Source organism: Mytilus galloprovincialis, chromosome 9 (genome assembly GCF_965363235.1).
Source record: "Mytilus galloprovincialis chromosome 9, xbMytGall1.hap1.1, whole genome shotgun sequence".
In the NCBI taxonomy this organism is placed as follows: domain Eukaryota; kingdom Metazoa; phylum Mollusca; class Bivalvia; order Mytilida; family Mytilidae; genus Mytilus; species Mytilus galloprovincialis.
Window position 1 is genome coordinate 2,005,165 of NC_134846.1, and position 22,559 is coordinate 2,027,723.

Here is a 22,559-nt window from a genome sequence, read left to right on the forward strand (position 1 = left end):
TCTCAATTACTAACATATGATGTGCATATAGTATACAAAAGAGGTGTAACAAAGGCTAATCGGCTTGTTCATTTTAGACTTAAGAGGTTCACAATTTTAAATTTGGGAAGGGGTTGGTGAGCTATTGGCATTTTCGCGGACGAAATATTCATCGGCACCGCACAGACTTTTTTTTCGAGATTTTAATTCTTACGCTATATAATGCTTTCTCGACCTATTGTTTTAAAAAATCAGCGTTTGGCAAATAATTTCAGTAGATGATTGGATAAGTGAAAAGGTCATCAACTTTATCAGCTCTCAGGACGACGGAATTAACAGGTGTTGAAGAATTTGACAACTTTATAAAAGCGGAGTTAATTACATATTCAGATATTAAGCTGGTGATACCCTCAAGGAGTTAAAACATCTAATTGAAGAATCCGAGTATTAATCAGAATAACACTATCAAAATGAACTTTTCCTATTGAAGTGATATCTTAACCGAAGATCTCTTAGTTGATACCATATTCCCGAGCTGTCTTGGTATAACGCCATTGCCTTGTCATGGGCTGTAGCTTTCAATATAGCTACTGAAAAACGGATTTCTAATGGTCAATTTGTTGTGATCTCTCGAAATGTTTACTAACGTTGCCATTATTTGGTTGGAATATTTGTGTATCGGATTACAACAGATATTATGCTATTTTCCTCAATTGAAGGCGAATTATCATCAAAATTTATCCTTGCTTGAACACGTGATGGGTTATGGAGAACTTATGGAGTTTAACTTTCCAAAGCTTTTGAGATAAGTCCCGATTCTTGATAAGACTCTAAAGATTAATGGTTCATGATTAAACATATCGTAAAAACAATCTAATAAAACATATAATATTTGAATTTAAGAATTTGCCGCTTTAGAATCTGAAGCTCTAAATTATTAAAAGTCAAATATATATTGCTGTTACATCGTGTACATAAAAAAAAAACTGGTGTCTGAGTAATTCTTTTTTTTTTTTTTTTATGTCGGAAACACTTTTTTTGTTATTCGTATTGTTTCTTTTGCTGGTACAAATCACTAAAATACTGAACTCCGAGGAAAATTCAAAACAGAAAGTTCGTAATCAAATGGCAAAATCAAACACACCAAAGAATGGATAGCAAAGCGTTAGTCTGTTCAAACGAAACTTATTTTCATAAATGCACGATATATGCAGTTATAATGGAAGTGTAATTGACAAGAATGAAATGTTTAATCATCTAATGGACTACTGCGAAGATATAAAATCTAATAGCTTTAAGGAAACTATTGAGATTGAGATGCAACCATACATTACTGTTAGATGAATTATATTGTTGTAGATAGTAATCTAATATATAATTATACCACTTCTATATAGTAAGTACTATTTACAAAGTATACAATCATGGTTTTTATTTTCGTATCTGCTTGCTTGGTCTTACTTGAAATGGGGAAATTTTGCGTTCGATCTCCTTCCATGTCAAACTTAAGAATTTTAAAACGTAGGTCGTAAGTTCGATATCTTTCAAAGTCAAACGAAGGGAATTTAAACAAATGAAATTAGGTCTATGGTTCAATCTCCTTCCGGTTTAAACCAAATAATTTTAAAACTAAGCTCTAAGGTTCAATCTCCTTCCAGGTCAAATGAAGAATTCTAAAACTAAGCTGAGCCTCGTAGGTTTGGTCTCCGTCAAGGACAAACGAAAGAATTTTAAAACTAAGTTCTTAGGTTCGAACTACTTTGAAATTCAAGGAAAACGAAAGAACATAATTATGTGTTCGTTCTCCAACGATAAAGAGATGTGTTGACACAAAATAAAAGATAGATAAAAATACTTCATTATTGCAAAATTCTTAGTTTTAGTAAATACTTTTCAAGAAATATCATTATTATATAGATATAGTGTTATTGATGATATCAAAAGATACAAAAAATGTCTATTCTTATTTGAAAAAGATTTTGTTAAAGATTTTCATTACAAAATTTTACATGAATGAGTGATACGTTAAATCTGATAAGCTCAGAACAAAGTAAGAGTTAAATTACAGAAAAATATAATAGTAAAATCGTTTTTATGAGTTTAAAATAATAAACGTTTTTAGGAAAATTCCCATTATAGTTTGAGAATACAGAATAAACGTTTTTAGGAAAATTCCCATTATAGCTTGAGAATACAGAAATGAAGGTTGCTATAACAACCCCCTTTCAAATAGGCAAACAAGATCCTTTCAAAACATTGCCGATACGTTGAGTGCAGAAACAGTTATCCAATATTGTGTGGGGTTTTATGTTTCTAAATCTATTTTAAGCAGAGACATTTACCTGTGAAAATATAAACGTCACAAAAAAAAAGTTTTATGACATTGATCTATTAATGTGACGCGCAGTTTATTTTTTGTTTGTGGTATTCTTGTGTTATGTAAATTATTGGGAGGTGTCCATTGTTATTCTGAGGTTTAAACGTTTTAGTGCACTATTATATAATTCATTTATATATTTTATTGTACTCATTGTTCTTGCGTTTGTTTTTACTGTATTCCTTTTACGAAGTGTTGTCATTTTAGAAGTATTTATTTTAACATTTTCATATAAGCGGGAGGTTTGGCTAGCCATAAAACCAGGTCCAAACGACCATTCTTTTTAAACGGCCGGTACCAATTAAGTCAGTTGTAATCTACAGTCCGTTTCTGTGCATGGTAGCGTTTGCTTTTGTTGTAGTTCAGTTTTTCTGTTGTTCCATTGGTTTCCTTTTATATTTGATGTCTTTCTCTTGGTTTTATTTTTTTTACCCAGATTTGTTGTGCTTAATCGAATTATGACTATTGAACAGCGATATACTAATATTTCCTTTATTTGTGGCAGTTTACAACTTTTTTGTAAACGTATTCCTCTGTTAACCTTTTCCCCCTCTTGAAATATTGCTTTAAACGTCATATCTTACAATATGACATTTCGATAATAACACAGTCACACTCTGTATGATTTAATTAGTTTTAGAAACTTTCAAAGTGCAAGATAGTATCATATATATCGTGATGCTCACATACAGAGGCAATATCTAATGGTGTTAATCCTAAACTATTACATATTGAAGGATCTGCACCAAAATTTAATAATGCCTCGACAATTTCACATTTACCAGAACCAGCAGCTCGATGTAATGCACCGCTACCAATGGTGTTTGCACTATTAGGGTCTGCATTATGTTCTAAAAGCAATAAAACAATTTCAAAATATCCATAGAATGATGCTTCAGACAACGCGGAATTACCTTCGTTGTCATATTTGTTTACGTCAGCATTATTAAGAAGCAAAGTTTCTACAACTTTAAAGTTTCCTGCACGTCCTGCACGAAATAATGGTGTTTCTCCTAACTTGTTTGAAGAATTGATTTCGGCTTTGTTCTTTATTAAAATCTTCACAGAATCTTCTCTTCCATAGAAGGCTGCTTCAGAAAGGCAAGAATTTCCATGGATATTACAAACGTTTGGATCGGATTTATGTGTAAGTAATAATTCAACAACCTTTGGATTAGTACTTCTGACTGCTATATTCAATGCTGTTTCATTGTTATCATTAACACTGCTGATATCAGCACCATTTTCAAGTAAATAATTCACTAAAGAAATACGACCAAAATATGAAGCAATTGACAAAGGAGTGTGCAAGTGTTTACTGCACTGGTTGATGTTCGCTCCAAATCTAACTAAAACGCTCGTTATATCGAAGTTATTTATGGAGGTAGCCAGTAGTAAAGGATAGTTGTCATCTTGGTCATTAACGTTTGGATCCGAACCGTAGTCTAATAAAACTCGAACGACATCTGTGTGACCTCTTTCTACTGCCTCACAAAGACAATAACGTCCATTTAGTAACTCTTTAAAGTTTGCATGATGGTCAAGGAGCATCTTGACAATTCCTAACTGTCCACGTGAAACGGCTTCAAATAGTGGAGAGACACCAAAGTTCTTTTGCAAAATATTTGGATCCGCGTTCTGTTGAAGTAAAAGATCAACAATGTCAGTGCTTCCATTTCGACAAGCAACATACAGTGAAGTCCAACCATTATTGTTTTGTAAATTTACGTCTGCATTGAAGTTGCATAACACTTTTACCACATCAGGAAACCTATTATATGATGCCCAATATAGTGGGAATACTCCTGCAAGACTACGTTTATTTGGGTCAGCACCATACGATAACAACATCTGGCAAAGAGCTGTTTTCCCCATTCCGGCAGCAACGCATAAAGGGGTAAATCCTTGCTGATCGGCAATATTTGCATCGGCTTTTGCCTTAAGCAAGATCGATAATGTTGACGTGTATTCATTTTCGATTGCTATACTGACCATACTGCGACCAATCACATCCTGGATGTTAACATTCATTTTAAAGTCTATCAACATTTTTACAATTTCGTCATAACCGGAAGTGACAGCTATAACTAAAGGGGATCTTGTATCTGATTCATCGAACTGTCGTAGTCTTTTCACGATGTCTAACTTGTTGGTATAACAATATGAAGTAAATTTCTTTCGATAGATTTCGAACGCAAGCTGTCTGTTATCGAATGCCTTGTCAACATGTCGAAGTATCCTTTTAAAGTACTCGCACTCTTTCTCTATGGGAACTGGTATATAACATCCGTTGTTATCTGCTTCTAGGGATTCAAACTGATAACGTTCAGATACAAACTCTATATTACCATATTGGAGTATTAAATCAAACAGCTCAGTACCAACAAAGACAGCTAATATATCAAATAATTTATCGTGTAGTGCTTTATACTTGTTGTCATCGTGTGTGACGTATGACCCTAAAAACATTTCCAGTTGACGTTTTAATGTCTTTCTTGACGGCACGCAATTTATCTCACATTCCTCAAATAAAAGCTGTAGAAGTTGTTTATCTTCATCGGATACGATTGAGGACAGCCACTCGTCTTCAATGGCGTTATTGAAAAGGACCAGAAGTGCTAAAGAACAAAATGACATTTTGTCATTTTGTAATTGTAACTGTGTTAAGTTTTCTTCTATTGCACGAACGGGCCTAGTGAAAAAGTCTTTAATGTCATGCTGTCGATGTTCGGGATATAACTTACACAAAAGAGGGAAGAAGTCATAACGTAAAGAAGGTAAAATGCCTTTAACGACATCTGCCTCGGGTTTTGACAAATACACGCTTGCTATCTTACCTAAATCTTCGGTTGACAATGCAAGATTTGAAGACGACAAATCACATACAGATGATGTCAACAGCTTTAATTTCTTAAAACCTTGAGTTCTAAATATGTTTGTTCTGCATGACACCAGTATTTTGGTGTGACGAGCTCGTAAGATATTTTCAATATCGTCCTTGTATATTTCCCACGACTCAGCAAGCTGAGTACTCAAAGAGTATTTACCGCATACATCATCGATAATAAACACCTGACTTTGATCCGGGTTGTTGTAATTCATAATATCTAGGGGAAAATGAACGGGTACTATTTCGCAATTTTCCCCTTGATGTAGACAGATAGCTACGTGATGAATCAAAGATGATTTTCCAATTCCGGGGTTTCCAATTACAGTAACAATGCTATTCTCACTTATTGCACCAAATAGAAATTTTGCAGCCTTTGTTTCGACGAATAATTTATTTTCTGTCTTCCATGTTTCTACTTTCAACTTCATTATTTCTGAAAAATAAATATGTATTGATAATATCAATTAAACTGCAGTGTAATTAGATACACAAAATGTAATTGAAAAAAACAAAATAGCTTGAGAGAAACATTGACAAAGGGTTTAACTGTTACGAAACTTTTTTATAACATATTTTTCTATCATAATGAAAGAAGTCCACGAGGAACAATATATTTACTATTTAGTATTAAGGCTACCAGTATAGCAACACTCATTGTGAACTTAAAAAAAAAAAAAAATGTTCAATCTTCATAACACTGTGTAAAACCACCGGAAATAAGTCTAATCGAATCAATAATATCTAAAACTTCCTGAGAAGTACATAAAAAATAATGCGACGAAATATCGTCTATAAACGTATCAATGAAATAATGCTTAATGGATTTTTTTTTAATTCTACCTTTAACGTTGACCGGAATTGGGTTTTTCAGACTGTTTACAACTTCATTAAGGTTTTGTACTTCTTGAGTATTCTGTCGTATTTCCAGTAACAACTCTTTATCATGTTGGTTGAGACTGGCTACTTTGATATCACAGCATTCTTGAACGAATGGCTGACCACCTAAACGAACAATAGCCTGAAAATATGATTAAACTTGATGATAAATAATGACTTTTATATTCAATGTCCAATTTTGGTGAGACTCTGAATGACTGAAATATGATATAATATGCCTTAAATGGATCAAATTGATTTTAATTGTCAAGATAATAAAGATAACTTTTAATATTGTCATAAAGCGGGCGGTTTGGCTAGCTATTAAACCAAGCTCAACCCACCATTTGTTTCTTATACTGTCCTGTACCAATTCATGAATCTGGTGACAGTTGTTATCAAAGAGTTCGTGTCTATGTTTGTTGACGTTTGTGTTCCTTGCACTTCAGTGTTCCTGTAGTTCCTTTGTTTTCCTCTTATAGTGTTTCCCTCGGTTTTAGTTTGTAATGCGGATTTGTTTTCTCTCAATCGAATCATGGTATTTGAACATCGGTATACTACTGGTGCCTTTATTTTAAGGCACAGTGGAACATGGTTATGTTAAATAAATATAAATTATAATTTGTATCAGACTGACCGCCTGTACCACATTTGTAATATATCTATAATACTAAAATTACGAGGTCCGATTTGTCAGCCGTCATCACGTAAAAACGACGAATCAAAGAATTCAACTTTATATATAACTAATATAGTACAAAGGTGTAGATTAAAAATTACACCACTCCAGGCCCTTTTGTTTTCCACGTAATTAATATTGCCAATAATTAAGAAGTTCCGGGTCGAGTCCGATACCGATACCAATAGTATATTCACCTGTTACCTATTACCTTATCTGTACGTTCCGCATCTGACTGGCGCACCACCAAACGGTGTATTTAGGATTAATATGCTATATACACGGGTATAATCACAGGGTTGACACTACTAAATTTAATCATTTAATCAGTAAGACTTTCTAAGATAACAATACGAATACTAAAAATCAGGACTAAAGATAAGGCGTATAGGTACAGTTTTCAATTTGTTAGCGTGCATGGCGTAAAACAGTGAATCAAAGAATTCAACTTTATTTATAACTAATATAGGACAATGCTGTTGATTAAAAAATACTCCATTCCAGGACATTTTGTTTTCCAAATAATTGAATAATTAATATTACCAATTGATAAGTTCCAGTTCGACGGGTTCAAACAGAAAGATTTGAAAGCAGAGAAAACTGTGTATCTTATAATCGGCATGACTTTATCAGATGACAATACTAATACTAAAATAAGGCTTGCGCATAGTTATATACTTTAATTCAGTCACGGACCCGCGATATCACGGATGTGTTCTAGTATATATATATATATATATATATATATATATATATATATATAAATAGTTGTTTGCACGGTAGCAGCCCAAAGAGACCTATGTTATCCTACCCTTACAGAACTCAGATACGACAAATATTTGATCTTACTCCTAAATACTTGTGCTTAGCGGATAGAGAAGCAGCAATACTAATTTTGAAGTCTTGGATTGGACACAGTCGTTGGTCGAACACATGACCTCTCGTACTTGGATGTTTGATTATATCATAATTAATCACAAAACCACATGCTGCTTAAACGTATTAAATAAATACACAAATGCATTGTGTATCAATGCTCTTCAACTTCATATCTTATTTGGTCTATTTATCGTGTTTGATTAGAGCATAATAAATGGGTTTTTTGAAGACGAAACTCACGTCTTTTATACAAATTCATTGTATCTGCGATGAGATTATTTACCAAGGGAGAATAATTTGATATATAGAAATCATTATTTCAGTTGAAAGAAAATTACTGAAAATAGGCTCTGTGAAAACTGCAAGATATCTATTGAATAAAATATATTTTTAGCAAAATTAAAAAGAATGAAAACTAGAAATTTTGCTACGGCAAATAAATTATAATACCAAAATATTACTAACTGGCCAAATGGTAAAACTGGTGATTCTTTTACAAAATAGTGATTTTATCGTAGGTCTGTTTTACACAAAGAAACATAACTATGACAAGAAGAACTTACCTTCGAAAGATTATCCCAAGTTTCATTGAAATCTTGTTGCGATATTTTTCCATCTTCAGAATGCGCAATCTGATTTCTGAAATGTTTAATTCTAGAAATGTCAGCACCAGGAGACGTGTCAGTCTTACTTGGCATCGTGTCTTTAATAGACAAAGATGTTAAATTCCTCAGTAAACATGCCATAAGTGTTATGTCGAACTCGCTTGAAGTTATTTGAGAAGTCCCTGAAAATATAGCATTCATATATATCTATAACATATTAAACTAATAAATGACCTCTATTCAGACAACTAAATTTATTCTAAGTAGCTGCGCTACCATATGTACAGTATATTTCGTAACTGTGAAAAGGGATTAATATAAGTTGAAAAACTTGTTTCCCAATCCACTATAAATAAATATGTTTAAACTAATTTCGTAACTTAGAAAGATACATTGATTTCAGGGTGTCCTTTTCGTTATTCTTTTCAGCTAATTCAAACAATGACACACCACAAAGTTTACTAAATGAAACAAATTTGGTTTGTACAATCTCCGAGGTGTTTAAAACAATAACGGGTTTTTTTCAAACAAAATTGGTCCTAGACAAGCAACATGTAACCTATGCTAAACGAAATATGTAGCAAAAAAAGTAGGACGTACGAAGGAATTTTATGCGACTGTCATACAAGTGAGAGGTTAAGCTAGCTATAAAACCAGGTTTAAATCACCATTTTCTACATACGATAATGCCTTGCCTCGTCTGATGTGTTTGAGCTTTTGATTTTGACATTTGATTATGGACTTTCCTTTTCAAATTTTCCACGGAGTTTGGTATTTTTTGTGATTTTGCTGTTCCCGTACTTTATAACTTATTAGGTGATACACTGCATTTTGAGAAGAATAAAACTCATTTCCTTAAATTATATTAACCTATCATAAATGCCAGGCTTCCACTTTTGTACGCCATTCTCGTATTTCGTCTGCAAGATCCATCAGTCAATGTCAGTGACGCAGTTCGAAAAAAAACCCTTAAGATCGAAGTTAAAGATAATTTGGAACCGACATTTCCGAATGGTTTGCCAAATACAGCTAATTAAGGTAATCGTTTGCTGGGGAAGAAAATCCATAGTATGTCGAAAAATTAAACTTTTGTGAACTGTTAATTTTCAATGTTTACCATATCTGTATTCAATGATAATTTAAGTCAACAATAGTGGTGTCTACTGTATATGTACATATACATCATATTGTGTGCTAAATTAACTACCTTAATAGTAAACTGAAGTACACAGTTATAAAACAACTTATCAATTTCACTTGTTTAAATCATTTTCAACACGCCTTTATTCTCTTATAATTACACATTGTTTGCTATTACATGTATGTTCAAATTCATAAAAGTGAATGAAAAAAAAAAAATATTTTCTACTTTGAATTCCTTAACTCACTTGTACCGTATAGGAGATTCCATTGTGCTTGGTTAATCACTCTCTTTTTCTTTAACTTTTCGAGAGAAATTTTTTCCATGTTTAAAACTGTTTGTAATCCTCCAGGAGGGAAAAATCGGTCAAACAAAACGCGAACAGCTCTAGGACCAGTTTTCAGTAAGAGAGCAGAAAGTCTTAAGTTATTTATCTCTTCGGGTAGCAGTTCTGTCGCCATGGTTAGAAAAACTGTAATGTAAATTTAGAAATAAATCAATATTGTATAAGAAACAAAACAACATATTCAATGGAGAGAACAGAATTCCTTGATTTCTATTTATACTTTAATCATTTTTTTTTAAATCAAAATTTCGTTTCAAATGACATTAAATGTTGTCCTGACTGAATGTTTGTTTGTCCTGACTGAATATTTGTTTTGTCCTGACTGAATATTTATTTGCCCTTACTGAATATTAATTTGTCCTGACTGAATATTTGTTTGTACTTACTGAATATTTGTTTGCTAATTTGACTCAGCTGTCACTTTATTTTTCTGATTATTTGAATAATGATTTTGAAAATATTGAAAATATACATAAAATTACCTGATCTGAACAAGTCGATGTAATTGTTATTATAAAATTGATGTGAACACATCCGAACAACAAACTTATATTACGCATCAACTTTTAACAACCACTTATAGGTTTTATTACACATAGGTCAAGGTAAAATTTCCTTATGCTGTTAAGCAAGTTTCGGTTGTCACTCATTATTAGAGCATTTGCATAATTCACGTATCTAGATCAATCGGAACAACTCGGCCTTTCTGGTTGCACGAAGAAATAACCTCGTATGCATTAGGCGGAGGAATCATTGTCCGGAAAATTTTCCGATTCGATTCAAAATTATATTTTTTCGACTGGACTGGTACATTTTTTTTACCACTACTGATTTAACTTGCTCCTGTCCGGAAAATTTTCCGATCCGATTGAATTTTATATTTTTTCGACTGGAATGGTACAAATTTTTTACCATTACTTATTTACTTTGCTCCTTCTTTCGCGCCAAAATATTTGGCAGAGTTAAAGTTCTTGATTACTCTGTGATATGTAACCAAATTATAGCGCCACCTGGAGGATAGAACTTCTTTGTGTCGCGGATCACTACAATTCCGGCCATCAATTTAAGAAGAATTTCTCCGTAGTGCATACGAGGCTATTGTACTGCGTAGCGAGAATGGCCGAGTAGTTACGATTGGTATCTAGATACGTGCACGGATCGACGTATACGTATCGACCAGATTTGTTTACAATAATGATTTTACCCCGATCTCAATTAAAATAAAATGCATTATATAATATTTTCATCGGGACCAACTTGACTTAATTTATCCTTTCCTCATATACGTGTTATACGATACGTCGATACGGATACGCCAGCAAATACTTGATTAATGCAAATGCTCTAGTAGAGCATTTGCATTAATCAAGTATTTGCTGACGTATCCGTATCGACGTATCGTATAGGTAACACGTATATGAGGAAAAGATAAATTAAGTCAAGTTGGTCCCGATGAATATATTATATAATAATCATTATTGTAAACAAATCTGTTCGATCCGTATACGTCGATCCGTGCACGTTTCCTGATACGTGAATAATGCAAATAATAGAGCATTTGCATTATTCACGTATCAGGATACGTGCACGGGTCGACGTATACGTATCGACCAGATTTGTTTACAATAATGAATTTACCCCGATCTCAATTAAAATAAAATGCATTATACAATATTTCCATCGGGACCAACTTGACTTAATTTATCCTTCGATACGTATACGTCGATCCGTCTTTAAATCGTCTGACTGTTACACACTTGTAAAAACGGTCGAGCTGGTGTTTTCCAACCGATCTCAACTTTACCCGATGAACATATTCAATTTCGGGGTGGGTGGGGTGGGGTGTAAAACATATTGTTTTGAAAGGTCAAAGGAAAATATCACATCGCATTTTTTATCAACGAGGGACACTTCGCCGCTTCATTGTTAACGCTGATATATTTCCTTGATAATTTTTTTTTGGGGGGGGGGGGGTATTGACTTCTCTTTCCGGTCTTAAATCATTTAAGCATTTCATATCTGCGTATGGAATTTATGCTTCAACACGTTATTTAATGAAGAGTTTGTTGTCATTGCAAATTCTTTTTGGACAGTGCTAAACAGGGATTCAAATGACTTAGGTTATCCCTCGTCTAGTTATATGGTCGTCCTCAAGAACTGATTGACCGATACATTTTTACGTGTCCCGAAAAACAACATACGTTGTCACTTTATCGTAGAATCATTCCCCAGTTCTCGGAAATGACCTCTGGGTTTCTTACAAGAAGCGGGAATTTCTTAACAGTGAAGTTTAAATTGGGTCCGTGTTGATCAAATATCTTTGGTTTCATATGTTACACTGTCATTGCTATATTTTTTTTGGTTGTCAATGGATCAGAAATTGTTGTTCTATTTCATACACAAGGCAGGTTTTGGATCTAATTCGACTAGTTAAACCTCGACACATGTTTTATATGCGCCTGAACCAAATACTCAAAATGTTGGTAATTTGTACGTCCTTGACACGGTAGAAGTTTTAGTAAATTATCTGATATTTTGACATTATGATTTCTCCATTATATTTGATTCCTTTTAAGTCGATCAGAGACCGCTGTTTTTTATAATTTTCTTTAATTTAAAACTTTTTGTTCACCGTGAATTAATCTTTTTCTTCTTCTTCATTCTAACACATAAAAAAAAATGCATGTCATTTGAACTCTGTTGAAAAGTTGTAACATTGCTATTCAAGTAAATTTCCCGCAATAAAATCAATAGTGATCGAAACTATTATTTTCAATTTTTATTTTTGAGATGACCCCTCACATCTTACCTATCGTAGTCGTGCTCAACTGTAGATGTAGACAATGCAGTCTATGGAAGAAGCGTATCGATAAAAACTTTTCTTATATCACATAGCGATATTGTCTAATATCAATTGTAAATATGCAGACATTCCATGCGGGAAATGTTGTTTTTGGCAACGTAAAATTAAGAAAATATTAACTTTAAAACTTATTGTTCAAATATAAACAACAATTGAGTCTAAATATACATTCAGAAGTTAGTTATAAGCTAAAGTTTATGTCCGTGTAAAATTTGAAGTGCTGTGGTTTTCTTATATACATGTACATAAATATACAAATGCTATTATTTCTAATATCAATGCGATACTTTTAAAATATCATAGCAGTGTTTTTCTTATATCAATATTAGTACTTTTTAGTATTAATATTTGACTGCTGTACCCATATTTTGAAAATTTTACCTATTATGTCTGTTTTAATCACGCATCGTTGTAAATATGACAGACTTTGATGAGACTGTCATACACGTGAGAGGTTTAGCGCTATAAAACCAGGTTCAATCCACCATTTTCAAAATTTGAAAATGCCAGTACAGAGTCAGAAATATGACAGTTGTTATCCATTCGTTTGGTGTGTTTTATCATTTGATTTTACCATTTGATAAGGGACTTTCTGTTTTGAATTTTCCTCGGAGTTCAGTATTTTTGTGATTTTACATCTTAGTAGTATTGTATGTAAATAAGCAGTTTTAAGACCATTGCTTAATTTTCAAATTGTTTTTGGTAACATCTTACAAATTTCTCAATTGGTTTTGGAAGCAAAGCTAATCAAATTAAAAACCGATTCTTCAGAGAACAATTGAAGGTCTTTCCACCTCGATAATAAGAATGAAATTTAAAAAACGATGTTAGAAAATGTCACTCCGTGTTGATATAATATGGTAAATCAAACTGATATAAAAAAAATAAGATTAATAGGTTTATGCAGAAGACTTAATTGTTTTATAATGAACCAGAAAGTATTTTTAGCAAATGTCAAAATCTAGAACGTCAAATTGACCTTTGACCTTGACCTCAATTTTGAGGTCATAGGTCAGTGATCTCAAATAAAAAAAAACCAGGACAATCACTTGTATGGTTGTGGAGAAATACTGATTTCAAATACAACAGGGGAAAAACTCCTATAAGGGTTAACAAAAACTCTTCGACTTAAGTAGGTTGAAGTTGCGCCTTTTTGTAAACAGTTATTTGGCAAACACATCATATCATTTACTGTCACAGTTTCTTTGGAATAACGATAACAAGCAAAATTCAAAATTTATTACATGACCTTGACCTTTGACCTTGATCTCAATTTCCTTTAAATGGACCAAGGACTTCATATCAAAAGACTGAAGGCCTCTACGACTTATAACATATGAATTTATCCAACAAATCGCCTATCTTAAATTTTCAAAGGGAAATAACTCCCATAAGATGTCTTCCGATCACTCAAGTCAAATAAAACAAATCATTCTTAAGAGGAGACGAACAATTTGGTGAAAACAGTTTGCTAAAATCTTTTACGGTTTTAGAGATATAGTGATAACAAGAAAAAGGGAACATGGGGAGATAACTCCTAAAAGAATAAGTGTTCGGTCACACAGGGTGAGTTTTGAAACCCCCATTACTGTACAACATCATTGGCCAAAAATCCATTCGATATGTTGTAAGACAAAAAAGGACCTCAGACGGTAGAAAAAAAAGAAAAAAAAATAAAAACTAAAAACCAATTCTTCAGAGAACAATTGAAAGTCTTTCCACCTCGATAATAAGAATGAAATTTAAATAGCCTCATTGGTCAATTTACCTAGCGGAAGTACATGTACATGTGACCATAGTAGAATGGTCATTCTTTCAATATCCCCGAAGGTAGAAAGACGTGTCTACTGGAGAACGGCAGCCGTACTGACACTTACAAAGGTAACAAATCTTTTTTATTATAAAAAAAAAAAAAAAAAAAATGCCTAGGTGGCATAGACCTTGGTGGTCATAAGCCTTGGTGGCTATTAATGAGATTTATTAGACCTTGGTGGTCAAAAGCCTAGGTGGCTAATATGAGATATTTTGACCTTGGTGGTCAGGAGCCTTGGTGGCTATATATTTTTTATATTGGTGTTATTTTATTATAATATAATGAAAGAGTACGTGCCGGTTTTTTCAGAATTTAGAGAATAAATGTTAGAATGTAGAAAATTAAATAGGACCACGTTTGACCGCTCGGGTTGCACGTGGGAAGCATGCGAATATGTGAACAGAATAAAACATGGTAATATGTTGGTACTTTATTATGTTATAATAAGAATACATTTAATGCTGCATAATTCAAGTAATCTTGCGTGTTATTTAATGGATTAAATAAGATTCTAGAATGTAGCATGTCTCTACTTTTGAACAGAAATATGAAAAGAAGTAGTTTTTCATTTTACGAAAACCGTTTGGTTTATATCTAGTTCAATTTGTTAATCGTTCTATTTTCTATTTACGCGGTCTGCTTGATTTCTTCAGTTGTGCGTGTTTGATTAATCAATATTAGAGCTGGTTTCTTGATGCGTGTAGGGCGGGACTTTGGTTGGTTGCTTGCTTTGTTGGTATATTATATAATATATAGTTATTTGAATAACTTCTTATCAGGTTTAAATATAGTATATTTACTATATATATTGTTTGAAGATTTAAATCTTAATTACAAAACTTGAGTTAACGTTTTTTAAAAAAAGCAAGCATGCCAACCAGGGTTTTGCTCTGCATGCATTGTGAAATTAGCTGTATGCAATGTTAATAAAATGAAGATAACTACTATATAAATTCTTTTGGTTGTTTATTTTTAGATGGTGTTGCCACCAGTCCTAAAGAAGCGATATAGTTTAAAGGGAATGAAACTAGTTCCAGTAATCAAACGTATAAGACCAGGACAGCCGGAATCATTAAAAGGATTAGCTAGAATGAATAAAGAACTGAAAACTGAAAATTTGAACATGGAGGAGATAGCGCAACATGTAAAGGTGCTTACTGGGGAGGACTTGGATGAAATTTGCCAGTTGTCTGGGAGAAGTGATGACGATGTGGGTGAGGCCAGGTGGATCCTCCACTCACTGATTATATATGCAAATGAGTTTGGACAGCCGAAGGGTCAAGATCTGCAGGTTTCGGAAGGAGACTCTGTGAGTTATTTATTTTTTCTATATTTAATATTCCCCAGCGCGATTTTTTACTTGCGTTTTATCTCCTCGGGTTAATCATTCGTGTTTATTTACATTTTGAAAAAAAAAAAAAAAAAAAAAAAAAAAAAAAAAAAAAAAATTAGATATATACGATGCTTCGTAATAGTTTTCCAGATTTTCACTTTATGTATTAGCATTATTATATATAAAACTATAGTATTTATGATATTTTAGAAATACACAGCTGAAATTAATTACTAATCAATACACTAAGATTAATTAAATGGTTGAATAAGAATGAGTCTACAAAAAGGTCACGTGTACTTTAACACAGATAACAATAACATAGGTGATAAATAAAGCTACCCAACTCATATGCTATTATATTGACTTTATTAGAATAAAATGAATGAAAGTTTTGAGCTTGAAATAGAATATATATAATTTTTATTGAAATATAATGTTATCATTATTCAAATGTTTTTTACATGAATTTTTTATAGGCTCCAATACAAAGTACTTCTGATATGGACACTCAACCAAAGGCTGGGAAAAGAAAACCTGACTCGTCTACTGCTAGTGATACCTTAGAAGATAGGATAGCTTCCTTGGAAAAAAAGACCAAAGTTGAAATAATAACAGAGCTGAAGGACAAGGTGAGGACATTGTGCTTGCAACAGAATCCAAGCGATTCTCTAATTCTCTTAACGTTAGATGAACTTGCAAAATTTTCCAAAAAATTAGATCACGATGATGCGGACGTTTATGAAGAGCTGGCTAGGCAGGCAAACAGGCACTACTCCAAACTGGATATTTCTAGTTTGTGCCTATCAGTTTTAGGTGGGAAAGCCGTTGATACGATTACGAAGGCTATTTCTAAATGTTTGAAAGAGAAACAATCGGAGAACAAAAATGATGGTAACGCTGCTCAGGGTAGTGATAATGCTCCAAAGCGGGAAGAATCCCCTTTGAGTAATTTGTACCCACAATTCCAGAACCCGCTTATGTATTCCATGTATCAGCCAAATTATCTACCTCAAGGTGTGCAACCGTATGGTAATTTTACAGCCGGGGGTTACAGGAATACAAGGCCCATGGGGGCTAGGTTTGGATTCCGTCCTAGAGGCGCTTGTCACTTTTGTGAAAGTCATACACATCAGATAAAAGACTGTGAAAAAATGAAAGTGGCCAAAGGAAAATGAAGGATACAATTTAATTTGTTGATAATTATTTATCTTTTGTAATAAAACAAAATAATGTAGAAGAAATTTTTGCATAGTGTTTTTTATTCTATTTATTTGCTATTTGGTTTTCAAACCAACACGCTACTGTATGGTAATTTGAGAATTTCTTTGTCTACAGTCCAAGGGGCACTGATCCCTTAGTGGTTTTTCCACGCGGGTTGTAGGTGAAGGAATTCTTCCTTTGAGTGTAACTTATGCTGGTTTTTCATTTAAATCAAAGTAGTTTCTTTGTTATCTACAGGGAACTACGGATACAACTATTGGTGATTCTTTTGTACAAATCCCAGAGTGGGAGTTAGAAAGTGGATTTGATCCTTTGAATGTAACAGTAAGGGGAAAACCAGCATGGCTAACACTTAAAGGCAGAGTTCCTTCACTTACAAACCTCAGTCCACGTGCGGAAGAGGTCTATCATGATAATGTTTTGTTTGATATAGACTCTTTACAATTACGTGACCCTGATAAATTTGTCTCTGGACAGTTACATAATTGTGTATCAGAATGGAGGCTTATTCTTGATGAAAATGCACATCAAGACGTGGTGAAGTGGCTTGAAGATGGAATTGATGTTGGAGAGTTTTTTCGACGTTTTAAGGGAAACTTTAAGGGAAGAAATTATGACTCTGAAATACCCCCTAGAAATTATTTTCAGAATGCAGCTATTTGTAAAAAATACTCTGCTTTTATATCAAAAGAATTGTGCGAGAGAATTTCAACTGGGTGCATCAAACTTTTGGGAAGGGTAGGTGAATGTCAACCCCCTAAAGTTATTATGCCATTAACTGTAGAACCAAGTAAACCACGGTTATGCCATGACGAAAGATATCTTAATTTATGGGTCAAAGATTTACCTTTTCATTTGGAGAATTTAAAAGATGTTCATAGGTTGGTTCAAGAGAATGCTTTGATGATAACATGTGATGAAAAGTCGGGCTATGACCATGTCAATTTGCAAGAATCATCTCAGACATATTTTGGTATTCAATTCGGTGGTTTTTATATGACATATACTACTCTACCGTTTGGATGGAAAGCATCGCCGTTTATCTACCAATCGATAGGAATTTGTGTGACCTCTTATTTAAGACAGCTAGACGTCATAAATACATTGTATATCGACGATAGGTTTGTTGTTACAGGTGGAAGTAAGAATAGCGATGATGCTATACTTGAAGCAAGTAAAATAACCTATATGGTGTTGCAGTTGCTGACAAGGCTAGGTTATACACTGTCTCTTAGTAAATGTTCACTAATACCTGGCACATGTAAGAAATTTCTTGGATTTTTAGTTGACTCTGTTAAACAGGCGTACATACTTCCTGATGATAAGAAGTTGAAATTTATTGATTTGAGGAAATCTATACTTTTAATGGATGAGGTTGACTTGAGGACACTGCAAAGATTTTGTGGTAAATGTATTTCGTTGACATTGGCTGTTCCAGGGTGCAAGTTGTTTTGTAGGGAAGTGAATGCTGCAATATCTACTTGCGTTAAAAACAGTAGAAAGGTTAAGGTATTGGGACCGTTGAGGGATGAACTAATGCATTGGCGTTTTCTTGATACTTGGACTGGATATTCCAAATGGAGGTCTGAATTTCACAAGGTGATTGAGTTGTCGACTGATTCCTCTGGTTTCAGGTATGGCGCTTCAGTGAAGCTTGAGGCGAGTACAATGACATTGGGGGACTATTGGGATACAAATGACTGTAGACCAATTCATGAGAAAGAGGCTGATGCTGTCCTGAAGTCGTTACAGTCTTTAGACAGTTCTTTGCAAGATTCTAGGGTTGATTTGTTTACAGACAACATGGCTGTTATAGCGGCATGGGAAAACCAAGGTTGCAAGTCTAGAGCTTTAAGTTGCATCATGAAAGAAATATTTAGCCATGTGTCAACTTATAACATTGATTTACATTTGAAATATGTCCCTTCTTGTTTAAACGAAGCGGATGCCCCATCAAGATTAACTAATACCGCGGATTCAATGTTAAGTGAGGAGTCGTGGTTACTGGTAGAGTCTTTGTATGGTCCACATTCAGTTGACCTAATGTCTTTGGATTCTAATGTCATGAAGTCATCTACAGGTGTTCCACTGAAACATTTTACTCCATGGCCTACCCCATGTTCTGCAGGAGTTAATTTGTTCTCACAGAACCTGAGGAGTGAGCAAAATCCGTATGTTTACCCACCTTTCGTACTTGTATTTCCAGTATTGAGTCTGTTGCGAGAGCAGGGCATTTCTTGTACAATTATTGTCCCCGAAATGCGACCTTTACCAATATGGTGGCCAATTTTGAAATACTACTCCGTGGAATCGGTATGTCTTGGTATGAAGGGTGACAAAGGTGTAGTCAAGACGCCATCAAAACGTGGCTTTATTCTAGATAAAGTGGGATTAAGGTGGTCATTGTTTGCATTTAGGGTCTTATTTTCACGAAGCTAGAGTATCTACTGTTTTATATATAGTAAATATTCCAATGGTTTGTTGCAGGGTGCTGACATTATTATAGACTGGCAAGCAATAAATGATCGGACAGCAGATTTGGATGAACGGATGATTTCTTCTTCCGACTATAAAAGAAAGAACAGTTTGTTTGAAACTTTTCTTTGTTTTCTTGAAAAATCACCGAAAAAGCCTTCGCTAGCTACATGTGGACCAAATGATGTAAGAAATTTTTTGGTTTGGAAGGATAAGTTTGGAAAAACTACTGTCCATGATATAAACTGTCAATATTTGGGATTAAAGGGTATGTTTCAGTGTTCTTGTCCTAACCGATTAGCTTCGGCAACAGTAGAAGGTATCATTAACCAATTGATAAATTTATTTGATGATAAAGGGTTGGGTAGAACTTGGTGCGATGTGGAAAGGAAAGGAAATCCGGCAGTTTCACCTGTAATCAAAGAGTATTTAAAATTGGTGCAAGTCGAACAAGCTAAGGCGCATATTCTACCCAAACAGGCGAAGCCTATATTTTTGACAAAGATTAGATCTATTAGTGCTTTTATTTCTCGGGAACTTCAAAAAGACGGTTCTAAGCTTAAGGAAAAATTTGTTCTTTACAGAGATCAAGCTTGGTTTAAGTTGCAGTATTTTGCTGGCGATAGAGCAAGTGATCTCTCTATAGTTGTTGCACAAGAGGTGAAGTTTCTTAAAGACGGTTCAGGGTTTGTTTTCCAGCATACGTTTGGTAAAACTCTCCGGGAAAAAGGGTAGGAGTAACTCGTTCGTCATCAAGAGATGCGATGACAATGTAGTTTGCCCGGTAAAAGGATTGTTGGATTTTGTTCAATTTGCCCACTCGTGTAATGTGGATTTGACAAAAGGCTACTTGTTTAGGGTAGTTTCAGAAAGTGGTAGGGTGTTGGAGAAACCAGTTAGTTATTCTGTGGTATATGAGAGATTACGATACTATCTGTCGACTCTGGGTATATATGAAGGGGAAACGCCTCATAGTTTCCGGTCTGGTTGTACTGTTACTATGGCTTTGTCTGACTCAGCTAGCAATGTTGACGAAGTGATGAATCACGTTGGGTGGTTCGGTAAAGCAAGTGCGGAATATTATGGTCGTGTAAATACACTGATTGATTCTGAAATTGTGGCTTCGAATCTTGCGGCGTCTGTTAGCCAAGCCGAAAATATTGAACTACAATATAGAGAGAAGGCAGATTTTTCCGGGCTAAAAAGGGTTTTTTAAATGACAATCTTAATAGTAATAGGTTCTAGAATACATATGTTTGCATCTAAGTATTGTGATTTGAAGGATTTCATACAATTTGTATTTTGTTGTGTAACTATGATTTATAGAATTAATGCTTATATATTTTGAACTTAATGTTGGTCTTGTAATTGATGGCAATTAAACATTTTAAGTTCATAAACATTTTTGTTTTGAGTATTGGGAATAAAAGTGTTATTATTTATGTGATTGCGAAGTATTTTCTAATTCTTATGTGATTTACCACGTATGATTTTGTAAATTGCAGAGTTTTCTCCCCATAACTTAACATGGACTGAATGCTAGAAGATATTAAACAGTGAGGATATGGGTATAGCCTCATTGGTCAATTTACCTAGCGGAAGTACATGTACATGTGACCATAGTAGAATGGTCATTCTTTCAATATCCACGTTTACGGTAGTTGGCCGTAAGAATACGGTTCGGCAATAGTGTTAACCATTTTCCATATTGGTGGTATTTCAAAAGATATTCTTTTGCTAGTCTAAGCTGGGTGTTATTTGTATTTAAAAAAAAAAAAAAAAAAGTAACCCCCCTCCCAAACCCTTGTCTATATGTTTGCTATCATCTAGTATTCGGTTTCATATTGCAGAGTTTTCTCCCCATAACTTAACATGGACTGAATGCTAGAAGATATTAAACAGTGAGGATATGGGTAAAACGATGTTAGACTCCTTGTTGATGTAATTTGGTTCTTCGAATTGATATAAAACAAGAGGCTCTCAAGAGCCTGAATCGCTCACCTTAATTTTTTTGGTTAAATCTCTCATCAATGATTATTTTGGCTTTTCAATTTATTTAAATGTTCTTTGAATCGTCCTATTTTCTTCAAAAGCAAAAAAAAAAAATCATTTTCTCCTATGTTCTATTTTAGCCATAGGAGCTATGTTTCTGACATACAAGGAAATGAAATATAAAATTTATACTAGATACTCTGAAACTCATTTAGCCTAAGTTTGGCTGAAATTGATACAGCAGTTTCAAAGGAGCGCAGTGAATTTAAGGTTGTTCGCCACATGAAAAGATACAAAACTGCAGTGTTTTCAAATTCAGTGTTCAGAAAATAAATAGTTGTCTCCAATCATGGTATAGTCGGTGTGTATAAAGACAATAGATGTAGATTTTGAAAAAAAAAAAAATCTATTTTTAGACCAAGGGAAAAGGTCACGTGACCACCCGTAATAGAAAGTAAAATACTGACAAATAAATCGTAGTAGAACTAGGGCATGCAGACGTTTAAATTTTAAGTTTAAGACACCTTTTGGTAGCCTAAGATCTAAAGTTCATTAAAAAATCATGGCAAAGTGTTGTTTTTAAAGATAATGCATACAAAACCAACTTCAAAGTCAAATCATTTCACATTTCGTGCTTTTTCGGAGTTTCGGACACATTTTTATCACTACTTATTATATCTGTATTCTTTGCCATATGTTAGCGAAGTGTAATTTCAAATTCTCTTTCTGGGAAATCCAAAAATATCAACCTTAGTGGCCAGTATGCCCTTGTTCTACTCGTTTTTACAACCGACTCTTCAGAATTTCAGTTAAATCGTCGATATTAAAACGCTCCTTTGACTTTCAATGTTCCAAACGAGTTACTCCCCTTTGTTAACAGAGAACGCTGATTTTCCTTCTAATAATCAAAATTAAGCTTGTTTTTCTGTCCGTATGATATATTTACATTTTTTATAAACCCTCTCACCTTACAGTTACTTTGTATTTGTTTGTGTTTTCAGTACGGTTGAATAAATAATATAGTTGGAAAAAAGGGGGAGGGTCCGGAGAACAACATTTTGAAATCTTTGTTTTCATATCTTGCACT

The 22,559-nt window shown here is 33.8% G+C and overlaps 2 protein-coding genes and 1 pseudogene across 4 annotated transcripts; 2 read left to right on the forward strand and 1 right to left on the reverse strand.

Moving 5' to 3' along the window:
• Positions 1-2,834: 2,834 nt before the first annotated feature.
• On the reverse strand, positions 2,835-10,414 carry LOC143044225 (uncharacterized). 3 transcript variants are annotated; one of them, XM_076216155.1, is made up of 5 exons: positions 10,255-10,414; positions 9,680-9,898; positions 8,244-8,467; positions 6,087-6,264; positions 2,835-5,679 (listed from the first exon to the last, which is right to left on the reverse strand). In XM_076216155.1, exons 1-5 carry the CDS (start codon positions 10,304-10,306, stop codon positions 2,993-2,995), a joined length of 3,360 nt encoding a protein of 1,119 aa, XP_076072270.1. In that variant the 5' UTR covers positions 10,307-10,414; the 3' UTR covers positions 2,835-2,992. The 3 variants fall into 3 exon arrangements, with proteins under 3 accessions (XP_076072270.1, XP_076072269.1, XP_076072271.1); XM_076216154.1 differs by having other exon boundaries at positions 9,674-9,898; XM_076216156.1 differs by lacking the exons at positions 8,244-8,467; positions 9,680-9,898; positions 10,255-10,414 and adding an exon at positions 6,467-6,629.
• A 3,967-nt stretch (positions 10,415-14,381) lies between these two features.
• On the forward strand, positions 14,382-17,025 carry LOC143044226 (uncharacterized). Its single transcript, XM_076216157.1, has 3 exons — positions 14,382-14,516; positions 15,425-15,757; positions 16,261-17,025. The coding sequence occupies exons 1-3, from the start codon at positions 14,439-14,441 to the stop codon at positions 16,957-16,959; spliced, it is 1,110 nt and encodes a 369-aa protein (XP_076072272.1). The 5' UTR covers positions 14,382-14,438; the 3' UTR covers positions 16,960-17,025.
• A 2,305-nt stretch (positions 17,026-19,330) lies between these two features.
• LOC143046457 (uncharacterized) lies at positions 19,331-20,696 on the forward strand (annotated as a pseudogene).
• The last annotated feature ends 1,863 nt before the right edge of the window (positions 20,697-22,559 follow it).

Bases quoted from the DNA above. Each gene is read 5' to 3' on its own strand.
- LOC143044225 (XM_076216154.1), bottom strand. From the start codon at position 10,306: ATGTGTTCACATCAATTTTATAATAACAATTACATCGACTTGTTCAGA. The intron at 8,468-9,673 runs GTGAGTTAAGGA...CTATATTTTCAG, and splicing joins GAATCTCCTATACGGTACAA to GGACTTCTCAAATAACTTCA. The intron at 5,680-6,086 runs GTAGAATTAAAA...TTTATTTTTCAG, and splicing joins AATTCCGGTCAACGTTAAAG to AAATAATGAAGTTGAAAGTA.
- LOC143044226 (XM_076216157.1), top strand. From the start codon at position 14,439: ATGGTCATTCTTTCAATATCCCCGAAGGTAGAAAGACGTGTCTACTGG. The intron at 14,517-15,424 runs GTAACAAATCTT...GTTTATTTTTAG, and splicing joins CCGTACTGACACTTACAAAG to ATGGTGTTGCCACCAGTCCT. The intron at 15,758-16,260 runs GTGAGTTATTTA...AATTTTTTATAG, and splicing joins AGGTTTCGGAAGGAGACTCT to GCTCCAATACAAAGTACTTC.